Genomic DNA, 19,196 nt, shown 5'->3' on the forward strand with positions numbered 1-19,196 from the left:
TTTTGTATTGCATTATGATGAGAATTTTGCAGTCATTTTGAACTGTTCATTCTTTATAATCTTTGAGGTGTTCTTCTGTTGTAACAGTTTGCTTTCTTCATGTTTTTTTTTTTAATCTGAAGCCACTGAACATCAAATCTTCATAAATGTGCATAATTTTATGCTTTCTGTCTCTATGTTTAAGTATCTCTCAGATGTGACTTTCCAATTATGTGGAAAAGGGTGAATTCTGTTGTAGTATGTATTACTAATTTTGTAATATCTTAGACACAAAAATGAAATGGGACTTTTGCATCGCTCTTATCCTGATATTGAAATGTAGTGAGGCAAAGATTAAGGTTCAAGGTACCTAGGCGCAGGAGTGGCTGTGTGGTAAGTAGCTTCCTAACCAACCACATGATTCCGGGTTTAGTCCCACTGCGTGGCATCTTGGGCAAGTGTCTTCTGCTATAGCCCCGGGCCGACCAAAGCCTTGTGAGTGGATTTGGTAGATGGAAACTGAAAGAAGCCCGTCGTATATATGTATATATATATAAGTGTGTGTGTATATGTTTGTGTGTCTGTGTTTGTCCCCCTAGCATTGCTTGACAACCGATGCTGGTGTGTTTACGTCCCTGTCACTTAGCGGTTCGGCAAAAGAGACTGATAGAATAAGTACTGGACTTACAAAGAATAAGTCCCGGGGTTGATTTGCTCGACTAAAGGCGGTGTTCCAGCATGGCCGCAGTCAAATGACTGAAACAAGTAAAAGAGTAAAAGAGGTATCTAGGGTTATTTGGGCAGCTTGTACAGTGTCGTATAAAAGTTATAATGGTTTCTGCAACTTAATGGTAGCAGTGTTTCATCTGACTCTTGCAATGATACTGTTACCCATTTATATATGATGGGCTTTTGTATTGAAAAAGCAAGAAGCCTTAACTCCAAACTGTTTTTGCTTGACCCCGAGCCAAGCAAGGGGTCAGTAGTAAGGTAGCTGATGTGTTTTATGCTTTACTCATCTGCATTTTATCTTTTCAAATGGTGACATTGATAAGAACATCAAAATCTTTCATCATTATCATCATCATCATCGTTTAACATCCGTTTTCCGCGCTAGCACGGGTTGGACGGTTCGACCAGGATCTGGGAAGCCAGAAGGCTGCACCAGGCCCAGTCTGATCTGGAAGTGTTTCTACAGCTGGATGCCCTTCCTAACGCCAACCACTCCGCGAGTGTAGTGGGTGCTTTTTACTTGCCACCTGCACAGGTGCCAGGGGGGTCCAGCATCGGCCACGATCGGTTGGAGCTTTTAACGTGCCACTGGCACGGAAGCCAGCCAATGCGGTGCTGGCAACGGCCACGTTCAGATGGTGCTTTTTATGTGCCACTGGTACAGAAGCCAGTCGGGGCGGCACTGGCAACGGCCACATTCGGATGGTGCTTTTTATGATGCTCTTATTTATTTATTTATTTATTTTAAATGGATGTGGTGGCACTGGAATGGAGAGAGAGAGAGATGGTATTGTGCTCACCTATATTTAGTAGTCATTCTTTAAAAGATGTTTTCTTTTTGGTTTTAATTTCTGATACTTTTTCCAATTATCACTTCAATGAAATAAAATTCATCATCATCAGCATCAGCATCACCATAAGTATCCACTTTTCCATCCTTGTATGAGTCGGACAGAATTTATTGAGGCAAATTTTCTATGGCTGGATTCCTGTTGCCATCTCTTGTCTCATTCCAAGCAAGGTAACACTTCTCTGCTTCCGAACACGTTTCCATGGAAGATTAGAAAAGAAGGACGCCACTTGTATGACAGCTATACACTTTTACAGCTTAATAATTTGATATTGTATGGAGGAGGCTTACACATCATTAGTAAATTTTAATGATCTGGGATTGGCCTCTGAGCAACAAAAGAAACTTTTGTTATTTTTTAGACCATATGAAAATACAAAAGGAAACTGAACATATTTGGCATTTATTGTTTTTTTTTTTTTATGAAAGGATAATCATTCATAAGTTTTAGTGTTTTCTCTTTTCTTTTTAAAATTTTTTGTTTATTGTTTTATTGTTGTTTTCCCATTTCTTTCTTGAGTGTGTCATCATCATCATCATCATCGTTTAGCGTCCGTTTTCCATGCTAGCATGGGTTGGACGGTTCTACTGGGATCTGTGAAGCCAGAAGGCTTCATCAGGCCCAGTCAAATCTGGCAGTGTTTCTACGGCTGGATGCCCTTCCTAACGCCAACCACTCCGTGAGTGTAGTGGGTGCTTTTTATGTGCCACCCGCACTGGTGCCAGACAGAGCTGGCAAACGGCCACGAACGGATGGTGCTTTTTATGTGCCACCGGCACGAGGGCCAGGCGAGGCTGGCAACGGACACGAAACGGGGCGGTGCTGGCAACGGTCGCGAAACGGAAAGTTCTCTTACATGCCACCGGCACTGGTAACACATCTGCAATTTCCATTGATCGATTTCGATTGATCGATTTCGATTCTGATCGTCACTTGCCTCAACGGGTCTTCACAAGCAGAGTTTTGACATGCCACCGGCACTGGTAGCACATCCGCAATTTCCATTGATCGATTTCGATTCTGATCCTCACTTGCCTCATCACGTCTTCACAAGTAGAGTTTTGTGTCCCAAGAAGGGAAGGTATGCATACGTAGGCTGGCTCCATCCCATGTAGAAGGCCACGGGTTATGGACTCACTTGTCCTGCCGGGTCTTCTCGCGCACAGCACACTTCCAGAGGTCTCGGTCTCTAGTCATTTCCTCAGTGAGACCTAAAGTTCGAAGGTCGTGCTTCACCACCTCGTCCCAGGTTTTCCTGGGTCTGCCTCTTCCACAGGTTCCCTCAACCGCTAGGGTGTGGCACTTTTTCACACAACTATCTTCATCCATTCTCGCCACATGACCATACCAGCGCAAACGTCTCTCTTGCACACCACAACTGATGCTTCTTAGGTCCAGCTTTTCTCTCAAGGTACTTACACTCTGCCGAGTGTGAGTACCGGCATTACACATCCATCGGAGCATACTGGCTTCATTTCTAGCGAGCTTACGCATATCCTCAGCAGTCACGGCCCATGTTTCACTGCCATGTAGCATGGCTGTTCGTACACACGCATCATACAGTCTGCCTTTTACTCTGTGCGAGAGGCCTTTTGTCACCAGTAGAGGTAAGAGCTCTCTGAACTTTGCCCAAGCTATTCTTACTCTAGCAGTTACACTTTCAGCACACCCGCCCCCGCTGCTGACTTGGTCACCTAGGTAACGGAAACTATCAACTATTTCTAGTTTTTCTCCCTGGAAAGTGACGGAAGTTGGTCTCAGAGCATTTTCAGTGTTTATTGTTCCTGAGCATCTGCCACATACAAAAACCATCTTCCTAGTTAGCCTTCCTTTGACATTGCTGCATCTCTTATGTGTCCATAGCTTACACTTGGTGCATCTTATAGAGTTTCTACCTACACCTTTTCTACAGATCGAGCAGGGCCATCTACCTGAAGGTGTTTGTGATTTGTCTACCTTCCTACTGATTACGACTTTGGTTTTAGCTAGATTGACTCTGAGGCCCTTCGATTCTAATCCTTGTTTCCACACCTGAAACTTCTCCTCCAGTTCTGATAGTGACTCAGCAATTAGAGCAAGGTCATCAGCATAGAGGAGCTCCCAAGGGCATCCTGTCTTGAATTCCTCCGTTATTGCCTGGAGGACTATGATAAATAGGAGGGGGCTGAGTACTGAGCCTTGGTGGACTCCTACCTCTACCCGGAATTCTTCACTGTACACATTTCCAACCCTCACCCTACTAGCGGCGTCCCTGTACATGGCCCGCACAGCTCTCACTAACCATTCATCTATCCCTAGTTTCCTCATTGCCCACCAGATAAGGGATCGGGGGACCCTGTCGAAGGCTTTCTCCATGTCAACAAAAGCCAGGTACAGGGGCTTATCTTTGGCTAGGTATTTCTCCTGCAGCTGCCTTACCAGGAATATAGCATCAGTAGTACTTTTCCCTGGCACAAACCCAAACTGCATCTCATCTAAACTAACTCTCTCTCTAATTAGTTGGGCTATGACCCTCTCCGTAACCTTCATCACCTGGTCCAACAGCTTGATACCTCTGTAGTTATTTGTATCTAGGGCATCACCTTTACCTTTGTAGCAGTTGACTATTATACTGCTACACCAGTCATTGGGTATGACCCCTTTGTGTATCACCTGATTAACTATACGGGTGACTAGGCTATAGCCGACACTACCAGACATTTTGAGCATCTCTGCAGTGATTCCTGATGGGCCTGGGGCTTTCCCTGTCTTCATGCTTCTAATTGCCTTAGCTACCACGGAACTATCAACTCGGATAGCTGGTCCCTCTGTTGGGTCAACATTCGGCAGACTCTCTTTATCCCATTCATTTTCTTCATTCAGCAACCTTTCATAGTGGCATCTCCAAACCTCTCTCTTTGCATCCTCATTTAGCGCGAGTGAACCATCTTCCATGCGAACACACTTCTCTCCTACCACATCACGATTCTCTCTCACACACTGTCTTGCAACACGAAACACCTCCAGTCTTTGGTCCTCACGGCGCAGAACATTGGCAAATTTTTCTTATCTGCTTCCCCTCTGGCTAAATAAACCTGTCTCCTAGCTTCTCTTTTGGCAGTCTGATACAATCCCCTGCTACCCCCATTTTTCCAGACCTTCCAAGCCTGTCTCTTTTCTCTAATAGCCCTGTCTACAATATTGTTCCACCACCACGTTATTCTAGGTCGAGAGGGGACTTTGCACCAGCCACAGATCTGGTCAGTGGCTCTCAGCAGGTTGTCCCTTAGAAACGTCCAGCTGTCTTCTACCCCCTGTGATGCTCTATCCCCTTCTACTTCGTCAGAGGCTTCAAGTAATATGTCCCTAAATCTCTGTCCATTTGCAGGATCTTCTTCTCCATATTTGTCGTCTTCTGGTTGTCCTCCTAGTCCTGATCCTAAAGTCACTAACTACCAGTCTATGTTGTGGGGTACATGTGTATGTATGTATATATATGTGTATATATATATATATATATATATATATATATATATATATATATATCTATATATATATATAGTTAATCCAAACAAGAAAACACAAAAAAACAACAACGCGAGGACGTGGAACAAATATAGTATTATTGGACGCTCAGGAAAGAAGGAGGGTTTAACGTTTCGATCGGAGCTCTTCGTCGGAAACATAGGAGAAGGAAAGATCCAGAGAAGGATATATATATGTATATATATATATATATATATATATATATATATATATATATATATATATATATATATATGTATGTATATATATGTATATACTTTATTTAAAAGCAGCAGAAATATAACAAAAGCTGTTACTCAGAGTTTCACATTCCCGTTCGTCGGACAGTTTTGTTGCAATAGAACCGAAATAACAATATGATCAAAACTAGTTAAAGGATACACCTTTCAAAATGGATTTGTTTCATTGGTCCTTTCAAATAACGGTCTTAAGCATGTGATAAACAAAATGATCAAAGTAAATGAATTCAATATAAATTATAAATTATAAAAATCGAGGAAAAACCTTAAATCGAAGAGCGGATTCAAAATACATATTGTCATTAATTATATAGGAAATATAATTTGATTAATACAATTAATGCATAAAAATTAAAATATTAAAATATTTCACAACATATGCATATATACTGTTGTGAAATAACTAACTGCAAGATTCTGAGTTTGATTCCAGGCAGTGACCTTACTAATACTACTACTACTAATAATAATAATAATAACAACATGGAAAAATACCTTGGGAATGAGAACCCAGGTTGGAAAATTCCCCCAAGACACCTGATGAAGGCTGAAAGGTATACAAGCCGAAATGTGTTAACAAACAAGATAAGGACAAATATCCGTCAAATGTAAATAATGTAAATAATGCACTATATATTGGCTAAATTGGCAACATGACCATCCCCAAATACAACAATATCTGTTTCAACACAGAAGTTCACATCAAGAATCTTGCAAAATGAATACATGACTGTATATACATATATATATATATATATATACATACATACATATATATATATACATACATACATATATATATATATATATATATATATATTTTACTTGTTTCAGTCATTTGACTGCGGCCATGCTGGAGCACCGCCTTTAGTCGAGCAACTTGACCCCCAGACTTATTCTTTTGTAAGCCCAGTACTTATTCTATCGGTCTCTTTTGCCGAACCGCTAAGTAACGGGGACATGAACACACCAGCATCGGTTGTCAAGCAATGCTAGAGGGACAAACACAGACACACAAACACATACACACACACACACACACACACACACACACACACACACATATATATATATATATATATACGTATATACGACGGGCTTCTTTCAGTTTCCGTCTACCAAATCCACTCACAGGGCATTAGTCGGTCTGGTGCTATAGCAGAAGACACTTGCCCAAGGTGCCATGCAGTGGGACTGAACCCGGAACCATGTGGTTGGTTAGCAAGCTTCTTACCACACAGCCACTCCTGCGCCTATATATATATATATGACTATAATCTCAAAGCACAGTATATTGCCGAAGGTCTTGGTCATCTGTCACTGCCTCTGTGAGGCCCAATGTTTGAATGGTGCTCTTTATGTGCCAGTTACCTGACACTAGCATCAGCCATGACTACAATTTCCCTTGGCGTGAGAGGTCTTCTCAAGCTCAGCATATCACCCAATGTTCAAAGTGTGGTATTTACAGGCCAGTCACGTGACACTGGCATTGGCCACAACTATGATCTCACTTAGCTTGGCAGGTCTTCTCAAGCACACAATAATGCTAAAAGTATTGGTCACTTGTTATTGCCTCCAGGAGTCTCAACATTCAACATTTCAGTTGAAGCTGCAACTGAAAAACTCTCTGATGGATTCACTGGTGTCTGTATTCCAGCTAAGGTGTTCAACAAGGAAATAGATATAAAGTTATATCGTTTTATTGATCCAAACAAATTTTTCATTTCTAAAATTCTTCTTCGACTGCCAACTGTAGATATTCTTAACATTCTCTGATATTTACAGTGGTAAATATTGCAACACTGCCAAATTAAAACAAACATTAGACAAAGGAAAGTAAATAGAACTGGTCAGGAATGGTAATGATTCTGTATGTTGAAATATTTTTCTTATCTTCTTATTTTACATTGCAAACTATACTTTTATTTGGTTTTCTCTTTAAATCACTCCATTTAACACATGCCAGTCTGGTAAAAGGATTATATATAAAAAAAAACCCAATGATGAAGAAGGTGATGTTAATGATGATGATAAGTCAATTTTTGATTTCTTATGATTTTGCTGAATGCATTACTAAAGTGGATAGTGTGTGGAATATTGATCAGAAGTGTCGGCATTGAGTGGTGGTCAAGTGAGGTAGCACTGTTGAAGCTAAGTTTGAACAAGAGAGCATAGAATTTGAGAGATATTTCAGTATTGGAGAGAAGCTGTGCTGGATTTTGCCCTGGTTATTTACATTAAAAGGCTGAGATATCAGATCAACACCTGGGTAGGATTTTCAACTTTATGGAAATGACAATAACTATTCCAACTCTAAATCACCTCCTTGGACCACAGTGGTTAATATTTAAATAAATATAGGAAAACTTGCTTCCCAACCACATGGTTCTGGGTTCAATCCCACTGCATGACACCTTAGGCAAGTGTCTTCTACTACAGCCTTGGGTTGACCAAAGTCTTGTGAGTAAATGTTGTAGACAGAAACTGAAAGTAGCCTGCTGTATATATATATATGTGTGTGTGTGTGTGTGTGTTTGTCCCCCACCACCACTTGACAACTGGTGTTGGTGTGTTTATGTCCTCATAGCTAAGAGGTTCAGCAAAAGAGACAATAGAATAAGAACTAGGATAAAAATTTTAAAAAAAAGTACTGGCATTGATTTGTTTGACTAAAGGTTCTTCAAGGTGGTGCCTCATCATGGCTGCAGAACAAGTAAAAAGCAGAAGATAAAAGACAACCCAAGCCGACAGCAATCCTTATGTTTTTCAGTGTTGTTAGCTCTCATCAGTTCTCCTCCAGTAAACCTTATGTTTCTGTATTTCTGAGGGAGCTTCTATGCTCAATCTGCTACAAATAGCAAATCACAACCTAATATCTTAAAGAAGAAGTAAGGACATTTTGGATTATGTAACTCTTGCTATGTTCTGTCTGTATGAGAAAACTCAGATGGTCTTAAGTGGAACATCTTTGACCATAGGTCTGCTCAGTGGAATATGACTTGGAGGCTAAACAGTTACTTCAAAAGCAAAATATATCTTTATTATTTATGGGACTTTTTTTTAAACTCTCCTTGAGATTAAAAACGATTCTCTCTTCAATGCTGAAAGATAATTCAAAACTGTCTCTGTGCCTGTGGACAAAAGGCGTTTTGAATAATAAGGATTGTTATGAAAATGAGAAAGGGAAGAAAAGAAACAAAAGTAAAAGGAATATACGTGTTTTTAAAGAATTTTTTTCTGTTTTGAAGAATGGAAACAGTGACTTTCAGTGCTTAAAAACTTCCTTATCGTGTATTACTTTGCTATAACGAAAATCTTTTCTTCGTAATTTTTTTTTTCTAAAGAAGTGAGGAGTGGCTGTGTAGTAAGTAGCTTGCTTACGAACCACATGGTTCCGGGTTCAGTCCCACTACGTGGCACCTCGGGCAAGTGTCATCTACTATAGCCTCGGGCCGACCAAAGCCTTGTGAGTGGATTTGGTAGACGGAAACTGAAAGAAGCCCGTCGTATATATGTATATATATATGTAAGTGTGTGTGTTTGTGTGTCTGTGTTTGTCCTCCCATGCTGGTGTGTTTACGTCCCCGTTACTTAGCGGTTCAGCAAAAGTGACCGATAGAATAAGTACCGGGCTTACAAAGAATAAGTCCTGGGGTCAAGTTGCTTGACTAAAGGCGGTGCTCCAGCATGGTCGCAGTCAAATGACTGAAACAAGTAAAAGAGTAAAGAGTAAACAAAATTATCCAGAACTTAGAAACATACTGTCTGCACACACCGATATCTTCTAATGCAGAGTGATATCTGCTTTATTGTGCTCTCGTCACAAAACTCATGTGGAAAATATCAACAAATATATAAATAAGTAATTAAAAATAATAAATTATAATTTTCCTTTCTTTACAGTGACACAGTAGGAAACAATAAATTGGAAATTGGAAAAATAGATGGAAAATAAAAAAATACCATTTTAAATATATATTTTACAACACATTATGTAACATTCTATTACAGCATTAGCAATATTTATCAAGTGATGACATAAAATTCTTTTTCAAGTATTGTTTTATGTCCTCATACATATGATATCCAGATAATATTTTCTGCTGAAGTTATGTAAAATTCCTCAAGATTTTGTCTTTATTCTATATTTTTCACAAAAATATAATTTCTCCAGATTTTTATGGGTTTATTCTTTTTTCACAAAACATGATTTCAGAAGTTTTATGAGGGTTTGTTGTACAAGGATTGTTTCAATTCTTGTAAATGAAAAATATTCTGATATATGAAGTTGGACAAAACCACTCCTGAGCCAAGATATCCAACTGGTGATGGAGACTTGTTTGTAGTGAGCTTAATGCAAGTGATGGAGACTTGTATGTCAGCAATCAGGCAAAACGTAAGATCTAAAGACCAGATACACAGAGATAATTTGCCAATTCTCATCTGAGAGTAAACACTCTTAGATGCGCTGGTGCCTGTTCTTAAGTAGAGACTTCAAACTTGAAATCTTCAAAGCCACAGTCGAACCAATTCTACTATATGGCTCAGAAACCTGGACGTTATCAAAGAAGCCTGAGAGGCGATTGGATGGAACCTACACTCACCTCCTTATGAGAGCTCAAAATCTCTCGTGGAGGTGCCATCCAACCAAAATGCAAATATATGGGAAACTACCACCTGTGTCATCTCTTGTGAAAGGTAGGAGAGTCCAGTTTGCTGGACATTATTGTAGAGCTGAAAAAGAGGTAATTTCTACTCTTCTCCTCTGGAAGCCATCTACTCGCAATACCAGAGGGCGCACACTCTCCTACCCTGATGTAATTTCCAGGGATACAGGCATCCAGCAACAGGACCTCCGTAATGCCATGATGGACCATGAAGTCTGGCGTAGCATGGTAAATTCCATTGTCTCGACCACGGTCGAACAATGATGATGATAATGTTCTTAACAGTTAAGCAAATTGCAGAAGTCCAGACTGAAGTAATCTACCCAGAGAGACAATGACTCATCCGCAAATAGATTTGAACTCTTGACATCTCATATAAACTTAATAAAAACTATGCATATATAAAATATATTGCTAATAATTGATGAGCCTTTCATCAAAAATGAAGAGCCTCATTTAAATCGATAAGAATATTGCAAATGCACTGAAAGAAAGAACAGACACTCTGAGACTTAAATTATGATATCTTGATTTAGAAATAATTTCAAAGTTTCATCAGCGTTTCCCTATATTTAATAATTATATGTTATACATCTTTATTGAGACCATGATATTTGTGCATAATTTGATATCTCTGAATATGTGTTGGCCAATTGCTTGATTACATTGGCCAATTGCTGGATTAAATTTGTCATCAATTAGCATTGGTTAATTGTTGTTTGTTAATTGCCCTGTAATTGAAAATAGGTTTAATCTATAAGTTCATCCGTAGTTTATATATCTAATGTAAACATCACATAATCACCATATGTTTATATATATAATGTCTATACACACACACATATACTTATAAATATACACATATATGTATGTGTGTGGAGGCGCAATGGCCCAGTGGTTAGGGCAGTGGACTCACGGTCAGAGGATCGCGGTTTCGATTCCCAGACTGGGCGTTGTATGTGTTTATTGAGCGAAAACACGCAAAGCTCCACGAGGCTCCGGCAGGGGGTGGTGGCGACCCCTGTTGTACTCTTTCACTCCAACTTTCTCTCTTTCTTCCTGTTTCTTGAGTAACGCTGCGATGGACTGGCATCCTGTCCATCTGGGGAGAACACATAAACCATAGAAACCGGGAAACTGAGCCCATGGGCCTAGCTGGGCTTGAAAAGGGCGTATAAATAAATAAATAAATATGTATGTGTATTATGTATGCATGCACATAGCCACTGCTTTTCTGAATGTCCTGAAGAAGGGGTTTTCAACCCGAAATATAGAAATACAAAGTAAAACTAGAACTTTGTTCAGTTTTCTTTTCAATTTGTCATTTACTTTGTAGCTTCTTGCATTGTCCTGGCTTTACACAACTGCATTCTTTAAATTATACCTCACTGTGCTTCTCAAAAACTATCTCATTTTAATATCATCATCATCATTTAGCGTCCGCTTTCCATGCTAGCATGGGTAGGACAGTTCAACTGGGGTCTGTGAAGCCAGAAGGCTGCATCAGGCCCAGTCTGATCTGGCAGTGTTTCTATGGCTGGATGCCCTTGTCCTAACACCAACCACTCCGTGAGTGTAGTGGGTGCTTTTTACGTGCCACCCGCACAGGTGCCAGATGGAGATGGCAAACGGCCATGGTCGGATTGGTGCTATTACGTGCCACCGGCATGGGGGCCAGGCGAGGCTGGCAACGGCCACGAATGGATGGTACTACGTGCCACCGGCACGGGGGCCAGGCGAGGCTGGCAACGGACACGAACGGATGGTGTTTTTACGTGCCACCGACACACATACACACATGCATGCACACACATACATATATGTATATATATATATTTTTATCTAGGTTGAGTCAGTTTGTTACTACTCGGTCTCTCACCTGTAGATGCACATATTACAGTACCTACTACTACGAGCACAAGTATGGCTAGGACTCTCCTATTTTGGTGTGCCTGGTATAATCTGTTGTTAACCATGACCATCTGGCCTTTGGATACCTTTCTATGTCACCCAGTCTGAGGATAGTTTCTCCTCTTTCTTTGACCTGGTTTTGAAACCCTCAAAAAAACAAAAAAAAAAGATGTCATAAGCATTACATTTTTTTCCCTTGACAGAATCAAATATTTTTTTAGCTCTGCTAAATGTAATGCACACACACACACATGTACACACACATGTACACACACACGTACACACACACACACACACACACACACACACACACACAGACTTACACACACATAGGCGCAAACACAAGTAGAGTCTTGTGTTGATATATTTTCGCTTTCCACACTTGAAGTAGCGATCATCTTCTACAACTTAAGTGTCGTATATTTTAAGTAACCACTTGTTATATCCGCTGTTTTCATTTTGTTGGATCTGTTACCAGATAAGCTACTTTATCTTAATTGCTCGTTTGTGTTTATCTAGATCTTGTTTTTCACTTACAATCAGGATGGAATACTCTGTAAACTAACCAATCAGGAGTGTATATGTATGTATTTCTCTAGCAAAGCAGGTACATAAACTTGTCACAGGACATAGATGTGTGCATATATATTTACTCAACAACACTTTCTAGACAGCTACAAGTTGGTCTCCGGGTTATAACCCATATCTTCATTGTTATCTTACGATTTAGTCTCTTCAGTTTCTCCCAACATTTTCTTTTGGAATCTGTTTTCTGACCTATACATTGAAAAAAAATCTCTTTCATTTAAAGTAAGTCTGTTTGTTTTACCTCTTTCTTCTTCTCCACCTTCTTTCTTTCTTTCTTTCCTCTCCTTTCTTTCCTTCTTTCTTTCTTTCTTTCTTTCCTCTCCTTTGTTTTGTTGTTTCTTTCCTTCCTCTCCTTTCTTTCTTTCTTTCTTTTTTCTTTCCTCTCCTTTCTTTCTTTCTTTCTTTCTTTCTTTCCTCTTTCTTTCATTCTTTTTTCTTCCCTCTCCTTTCTTTCTTTCTTTCCTTTCCTCTCCTTTCTTTCTTTCTTTCCTTTCTTTTTTCTTTCTTTCTTTCTTTCCTCTCCTTTCTTTCATTGTTTCTTTCCTTCCTCTCATTTCTTTCTTTCCTCTCCTTTCTTTCTTTGTTTCTTTTGAAAGGCTTGTTATTGTTATTTAACCCTAGGTTAGCCACAACCAGCCTATCTTTATCTATGAGGAGGACTATATCATATCATGTGTCTTATTTTTCAAGCTGGTAAACCCTGATTTGACAGGTTTAGCTGATACTTCCTCCAACAAAAGCTCCTTTATTGCCGTTATCATTACTTACATGCTCAAACTAGAACTGGAACAAGTGGGAGAAGCACAGGTGTTATTTCATTCAAATTTCTTCCACAGGCTGGTCTGCTATTACTTCATTCTGTGAGCTAGTAGATCTATGCTTACAGATATTACTCTTTACTCTTTTACTTGTTTCAGTCAGTTGACTGCAGCCATGCTGGAGCACCACCTTTAGTCGAGCAACTCGACCCCGGGACTTATTCTTTGTAAGCCCAGTACTTATTCTATCGGTCACTTTTTGCCGAACCGCTAAGTGACGGGGACGTAAACACACCAGCATCGGTTGTCAAGGGGGACAAACACAGACACACAAACATACACGCACATATATATACATATATATATATATACATATATATGACGGGCTTCTTTCAACTTTTATTCCAGCTTTTATTTCACTATTTTCTCTTCAGGCATAATATATTTTAAACGACATTACTGGAAGAATCTTTGTTTCTCTTTTAGAGGATGGAGTTGATTAGAGAAAGATTCAGCAATTAAAGTGACCATTTAGGGACTTCGTCTTAAGATGTGTGCCTTAAAACATGGTTTCTTGATTTGGCTGCTACAAAATAAATTAATGATAAATAGATCAAAAATAGAAAGATACTAATGGCACAGGAATGGCTGTGTGGTAATATGTTTGCTTCCCAACTACATGGTTCCAGGTTCAATCTCAATGTGTGGCAACTTGGGCAAGTGTCTTCTGATATGGCTTTAGGTTGACCAATGCTTTGTGAGTAGATTTAGTAGACAAACTGAAAGAAGCCTCATCATATATATGTGTATTTGTGTGTGTGTGAGTATATATATATGCAAATATATATATGTGTGTGTGTATGTATGTATATATATATAAATATATATATATATATATATGTGTGTGCATGTGTATATGTATGTGTATGTGTGTATATGCATGTGGGCATGTGTGTCTGTGTCTTTGTTTTTGTTTCCTACCATGATTTGACAACTGGTATTGGTTTGTTTACATTCTTGTAACTTAGTGGTTCAGTAAAAGAGGCTGATAGAATAAGTACTGGGGTTGATTCATTTGACTAAAACCCTTCAAAGCACTACCCCAGTATGGCCACAGTTCTGTGAGTGAAACACGCAAAAAATAAAAGATGGGTTTTTTAAACGAAAGATTTGGTTTCTAGATAGAATGCCATGTGGGAATCGCGAGTCGTAGTCTTTGATTATAGAAGACAGTAGTTACCATAAGACTGGTTTTAGTCAATAGACTGCAGTCATGTTGGCGCACAGCCCTTAAGGGGTTTATTGTAACATATCATTCACAGTATTTATTTCACTTATTCTGGTACTTATTTTATTGATCTGTAATCATCCGATGTCTAAAATGAATTGTTTGATATGAAGTGAGGCAACTTGTTGTACACTGGCATACACAGGTACAGACACACACATGTATGTATGCATGAGCATATATATTTGTGTGTCTACATGTATGTGTATATATACGAGTGTGTGTGTGTGTGTATATACTTTGTGGCTGTGTGGTTAGTAGCTTACTAACCAACCACATGGTTCCGGGTTCAGTCCCACTGCATGGCATCTTGGGCAAGTGTCTTCTGCTATAGCCCCGGGCCGACCAATGCCTTGTGAGTGGATTTTGTAGACGGAAACTGAAAGAAGTCTGTCGTATATATGTATATATATATATATGTGTGTGTCTGTGTGTGTGTATGTATTTGTGTGTCTGTGTTTGTCCCCCTAGCATTGCTTGACAACCGATGCTGGTGTGTTTACGTCCCCGTCACTTAGCGGTTTGGCAAAAGAGACCAATAGAATAAGTACTGGGCTTACAAAGAATAAGTCCCGGGGTCGATTTGCTTGACTAAAGGCGGTGCTCCAGCATGGCCGCAGTCAAATGACTGAAACATGTAAAAGAGTAAAGAGAGTAAAAGAGCATTACTTTAGGTCCATGGAGTTTCATGAGCCCCCAAAATTTTTAACTTCTTGCTTATTGGGAGCCCAGAGCAATCTCTTAGATTGCAGGTGTTTCCAAGCATCAATGGAGGTCTATATCGTGATGATTGTTTACTCTGCCTTCAAAATGTTTCTAACCAAAAAGTGCAAAAGGTTAAGAATAGTTTACTTAAGTTTTCTGTAGAATGGGCCTAGGCATAATTTTTGATGATGATGTAATGAAAGCCAACCTTTTAGATATTACACTTACAGAATAATTTGTACTTCCCGTACCATCGACCAATCTTAAGTATATTAACCAATTCAGTAATCATTCTAGGGCAATCACAAAGTTGTCTGCTAATATTGACATTTTCAATTACAAGGCCTTACTTAACTCTGCCTTAATTAAAGCAGGTTATACAGATAAAGTTACCTACATTAATTCCATTCAATCTTATTCTACCTTTGCTAAGGGTCATTGCCTCTGTGAGGCCCAACGTTCAAAGGTCATGCTTGAGCACCTCATTCCATGCCTTCCTGGGTCTACCTCTACCCTGGATTCCTTCAACTATTTGGGAGTGGCACTTCTTCACACATCTTTCCTCATCCATCCGTAGTACATGACCATACCAGCACAAACGTCTCTCTTGCACGCCACATCTGATGCTTCTTATGTCCAGCATTTCTCTCGGGGCGCTTACACTCTGTCGTGTGTGCACACTGACATTACACATCCAGCGGATCATGCTAGCTTCATTTCTTTCAAGCCTACACATGTCCTCCGCAGTCACAGCCCATGTTATATATATATATATACACACACACACACACACATATATACATATATACATATATATATATAGAGAGAGAGAGAGAGAAAGAGAGAGACATGTATATGTTTATATATATAGACATGTATATGTTTATATATATAGACATACATATATATATATATATATACACATGTATATATATATATGTGTATATACATGTATATATATGTATATATATATGTGTATATACATGTATATATATGTATATATATACTTATATGTATATATATATATATATATATATATATATATATATGCATATATATATATATATATATATATATATATATATATATATGCATATATATATGCATATATATATATATATATGTGTGTATATATATATATATGTATATATATATATATATATATATATATATATATAATATATATATGCATATATATGTATATATATATATATATATATATACAAATATATATATATGCATTACATATGTTGTTGGCCAAATTTTCTACAGTTCTGGTTGTGACTTTTTGAAGAAACCACTCTTTCAAATATTACTCTTAGTTCTGTAATTTCTTGTTGAGTATTCATAGTAAACTGTACCTCCAAACTGTACCATCTCTTGCATGTTGCCCTTCAAAGAGATATACATGACAGTTTTTGCACCGGAAATAATGTTTGAAACCACAGCTATTGTTTCACTGTATCCCTTTGATTCCTGAAACATACACCAATCGGAACCTGTCATATTTGGTTGAATTCTTTCCCCCTTGAGAACCTATCGAAAAAGCTTGTACTGTGATAAGAGAAATTGTAGAAGCAAAATTGTTAAATTGGATGATGGCTTTTTATGTATCATTTTCTGTTTCATAAATGTAGTTTATTCTGTACTTGAGGGTTTCCCATCAGTAATTTGGTAGCTGTCACTTTTTATCAATATTTTCCTTATGCTTTATCTTTCAGTTTGTCTTAAACTAACCACTTGTTCTGTTCTGTTATTATGTCTTTATTTCATGAATTTCCCATTCTATAATATAAAAGTATTTTGATTTCCTGAAAGTTATACTTATGAGAGCTTCATAGTAACAAATCATTAATTAGCCCCTATGTTTCCCTACCACCAATCACCATACCTCCATAAAATTCTATACTTACTTTTCTTTCATTTTTCTTTGTATTTTCAGGTTCTCTAACTTGGAAACTGAAGACTTGGTGGAACAGCCCCCCTCTCTTAAAATTATGTCACCCTCTGGGATAGATAAAAAGCGTATATTCCGTGACATAATACTCTGTATAATCTTCTTAATCTGTGGCATTTTAATCGGATGGTTTTCAAAGAGTACACACCATGAGAAAAAGTGAGTCCATTTATGTCATCCTTTTGTCTCCTATCCTCTCCTTTCCTTTCCTCTCCTTTCTTTCTTTCTTCTCCTTTCTTTCTTTCTTTTCTCTCCTTTCTTTCTTTCTTTCAGTCTATCTGTCTATGTCTGTCTGGCTGACTGTTCTCTGTTCTTTGCATATTTCAGTCCTTCAAATCTAAAGAGATATGTATATGGGGAAAGAGAGAGAGAGAGAGAGAGAGAGAGAGAGAGAGAGAGAGAGAGAGAAATGTAATGGTAAAAGGGCTGGAGGGCAGTGAGAATAATGAAATTGGTAGCTGTGATAATGAAAGGTTGGTGATAATAGTGGTAGCAGTGGCAGTACTGGTAATATTGCGGTTAAATTTTGAGAAATATGAACAAAATCAGTAACAATAAAAAAGAAGAAGACGTAACAGAGCCGCATCACAGATAAGTTTCCATTTCCATTGAGCTCGACTCAACCAGGGTCCATATGGCCCCTGAGGGATCAATTTGAGATTTTTGGTGGATCTACATAACAAAATAGTAAATTGGGGATCCACAGTGATATTTTAAATGACCACTGAAAAAATTTTGCTTTAGATGTGTGTATTGCAAGAAAGAGTTTCTTTCTCTAACATTTTACATGGTTCAACCTAAACAAGTGAATGCATGAACAACAAAATAAGAATTTTGAAAGAAGGCTCTATAAAACTAGTTTTTAACCCTTTAGCATTTAAACTGGCCATATCCGGCCAAGGGTATTCTGCCTGTTTTATGGTCAAACTGACCAGATCTGGTCTCTCACACCAACCCTACAATATCGTTTTAAAAATTAACAGCTACCTCATCAAAATCTCATAGCTACAAGATAATGCATGATTAGTTCAAAACAAAGTGGATGAGAAAGGATTAATTTTGGCAGAATGATGCGAACACTAAAGGGTTAACCCTTTTGTATTCAAACCGGCCATATCAGGTTCAGGTTCAAATATTCTACCTGTTTTATGTCCAAATCAGCTGGATCTGGACTCTCACACCTATTTTACAGTGTCATTCTAAAAATAATCAATCATATCGTCAACATTTCAAAGCTATGAGATAATGCATGATGAATTCCAAACAATGTGAATACATAAGCAATAGGCGCAGGAGTGGCTGTGTGGTAAGTAGCTTGCTAACCAACCACATGGTTCCGGGTTCAGTCCCACTGCGTGGCATCTTGGGCAAGTGTCTTCTGCTATAGCCCTGGGCCGACCAATGCCTTGTGAGTGGATTTGGTAGACGGAAACTGATATATATATATGTGTGTGCGTGTGTGTGTTTGTGTGTCGGTGTTTGTCCCCCTAGCATTGCTTGACAACCGATGCTGGTGTGTTTACGTCCCCGTCCATTAGCGGTTCGGCAAAAGAGACCGATAGAATAAGTACTGGGCTTACAAAGAATAAGTCCCGGGGTCGATTTGCTCGACTAAAGGTGGTGCTCCAGCATGGCCGCAGTCAAATGACTGAAACAAGTAAAAGAATAAAAGAGTACATTTAACAAAATAATCTGAATGCTAATTGTGGAGGGAACTTGTGTAAGAAAGACGTGAGATGAAGTGGTGAGAAGGATCTTAAGATGGGCTTCGGTGAGGAAGTGATGAAGGACCAGGAGTTGTGACGATATGTTGCACTTGAGGAGATGTGTTAAGCTAAGTAAAGTTGCGGTCATCCGTACAGGCTTGTCTTTTACCGGAGCCAGTGCCATGTAAAATGTGCTCATGCTGGAGCAGTGTGAACACACTCATGCTGGTGACACATGAAAAGCACCCAGTGGGTAGCATTAGGAAGTGCATCCGGCCATAGAAACCATG

The 19,196-nt window shown here is 38.8% G+C and overlaps 1 protein-coding gene across 10 annotated transcripts in view; it reads left to right on the forward strand.

Moving 5' to 3' along the window:
• LOC115219722 (N-acetylated-alpha-linked acidic dipeptidase 2) overlaps positions 1-19,196 on the forward strand; it is a 785,126-nt gene that overhangs the window by 354,948 nt on the left and 410,982 nt on the right. For 7 of the 10 annotated variants that reach the window (XM_036509422.1, XM_036509419.1, XM_036509418.1 and 4 more), the window contains exon 2: positions 17,186-17,359. In XM_036509422.1, the coding sequence (XP_036365315.1) occupies positions 17,241-17,359 (119 nt within the window). In that variant the 5' untranslated portion in view covers positions 17,186-17,240. Of the gene's footprint in view, positions 1-12,475; positions 12,715-17,185; positions 17,364-19,196 lie in introns of those variants that run through there. The other 3 variants (XM_036509423.1, XM_036509424.1, XM_036509421.1) reach the window with 2 other exon arrangements.

Source organism: Octopus sinensis, linkage group LG15 (assembly GCF_006345805.1).
Source record: "Octopus sinensis linkage group LG15, ASM634580v1, whole genome shotgun sequence".
NCBI classification, from domain to species: Eukaryota; Metazoa; Mollusca; class Cephalopoda; order Octopoda; family Octopodidae; genus Octopus; species Octopus sinensis.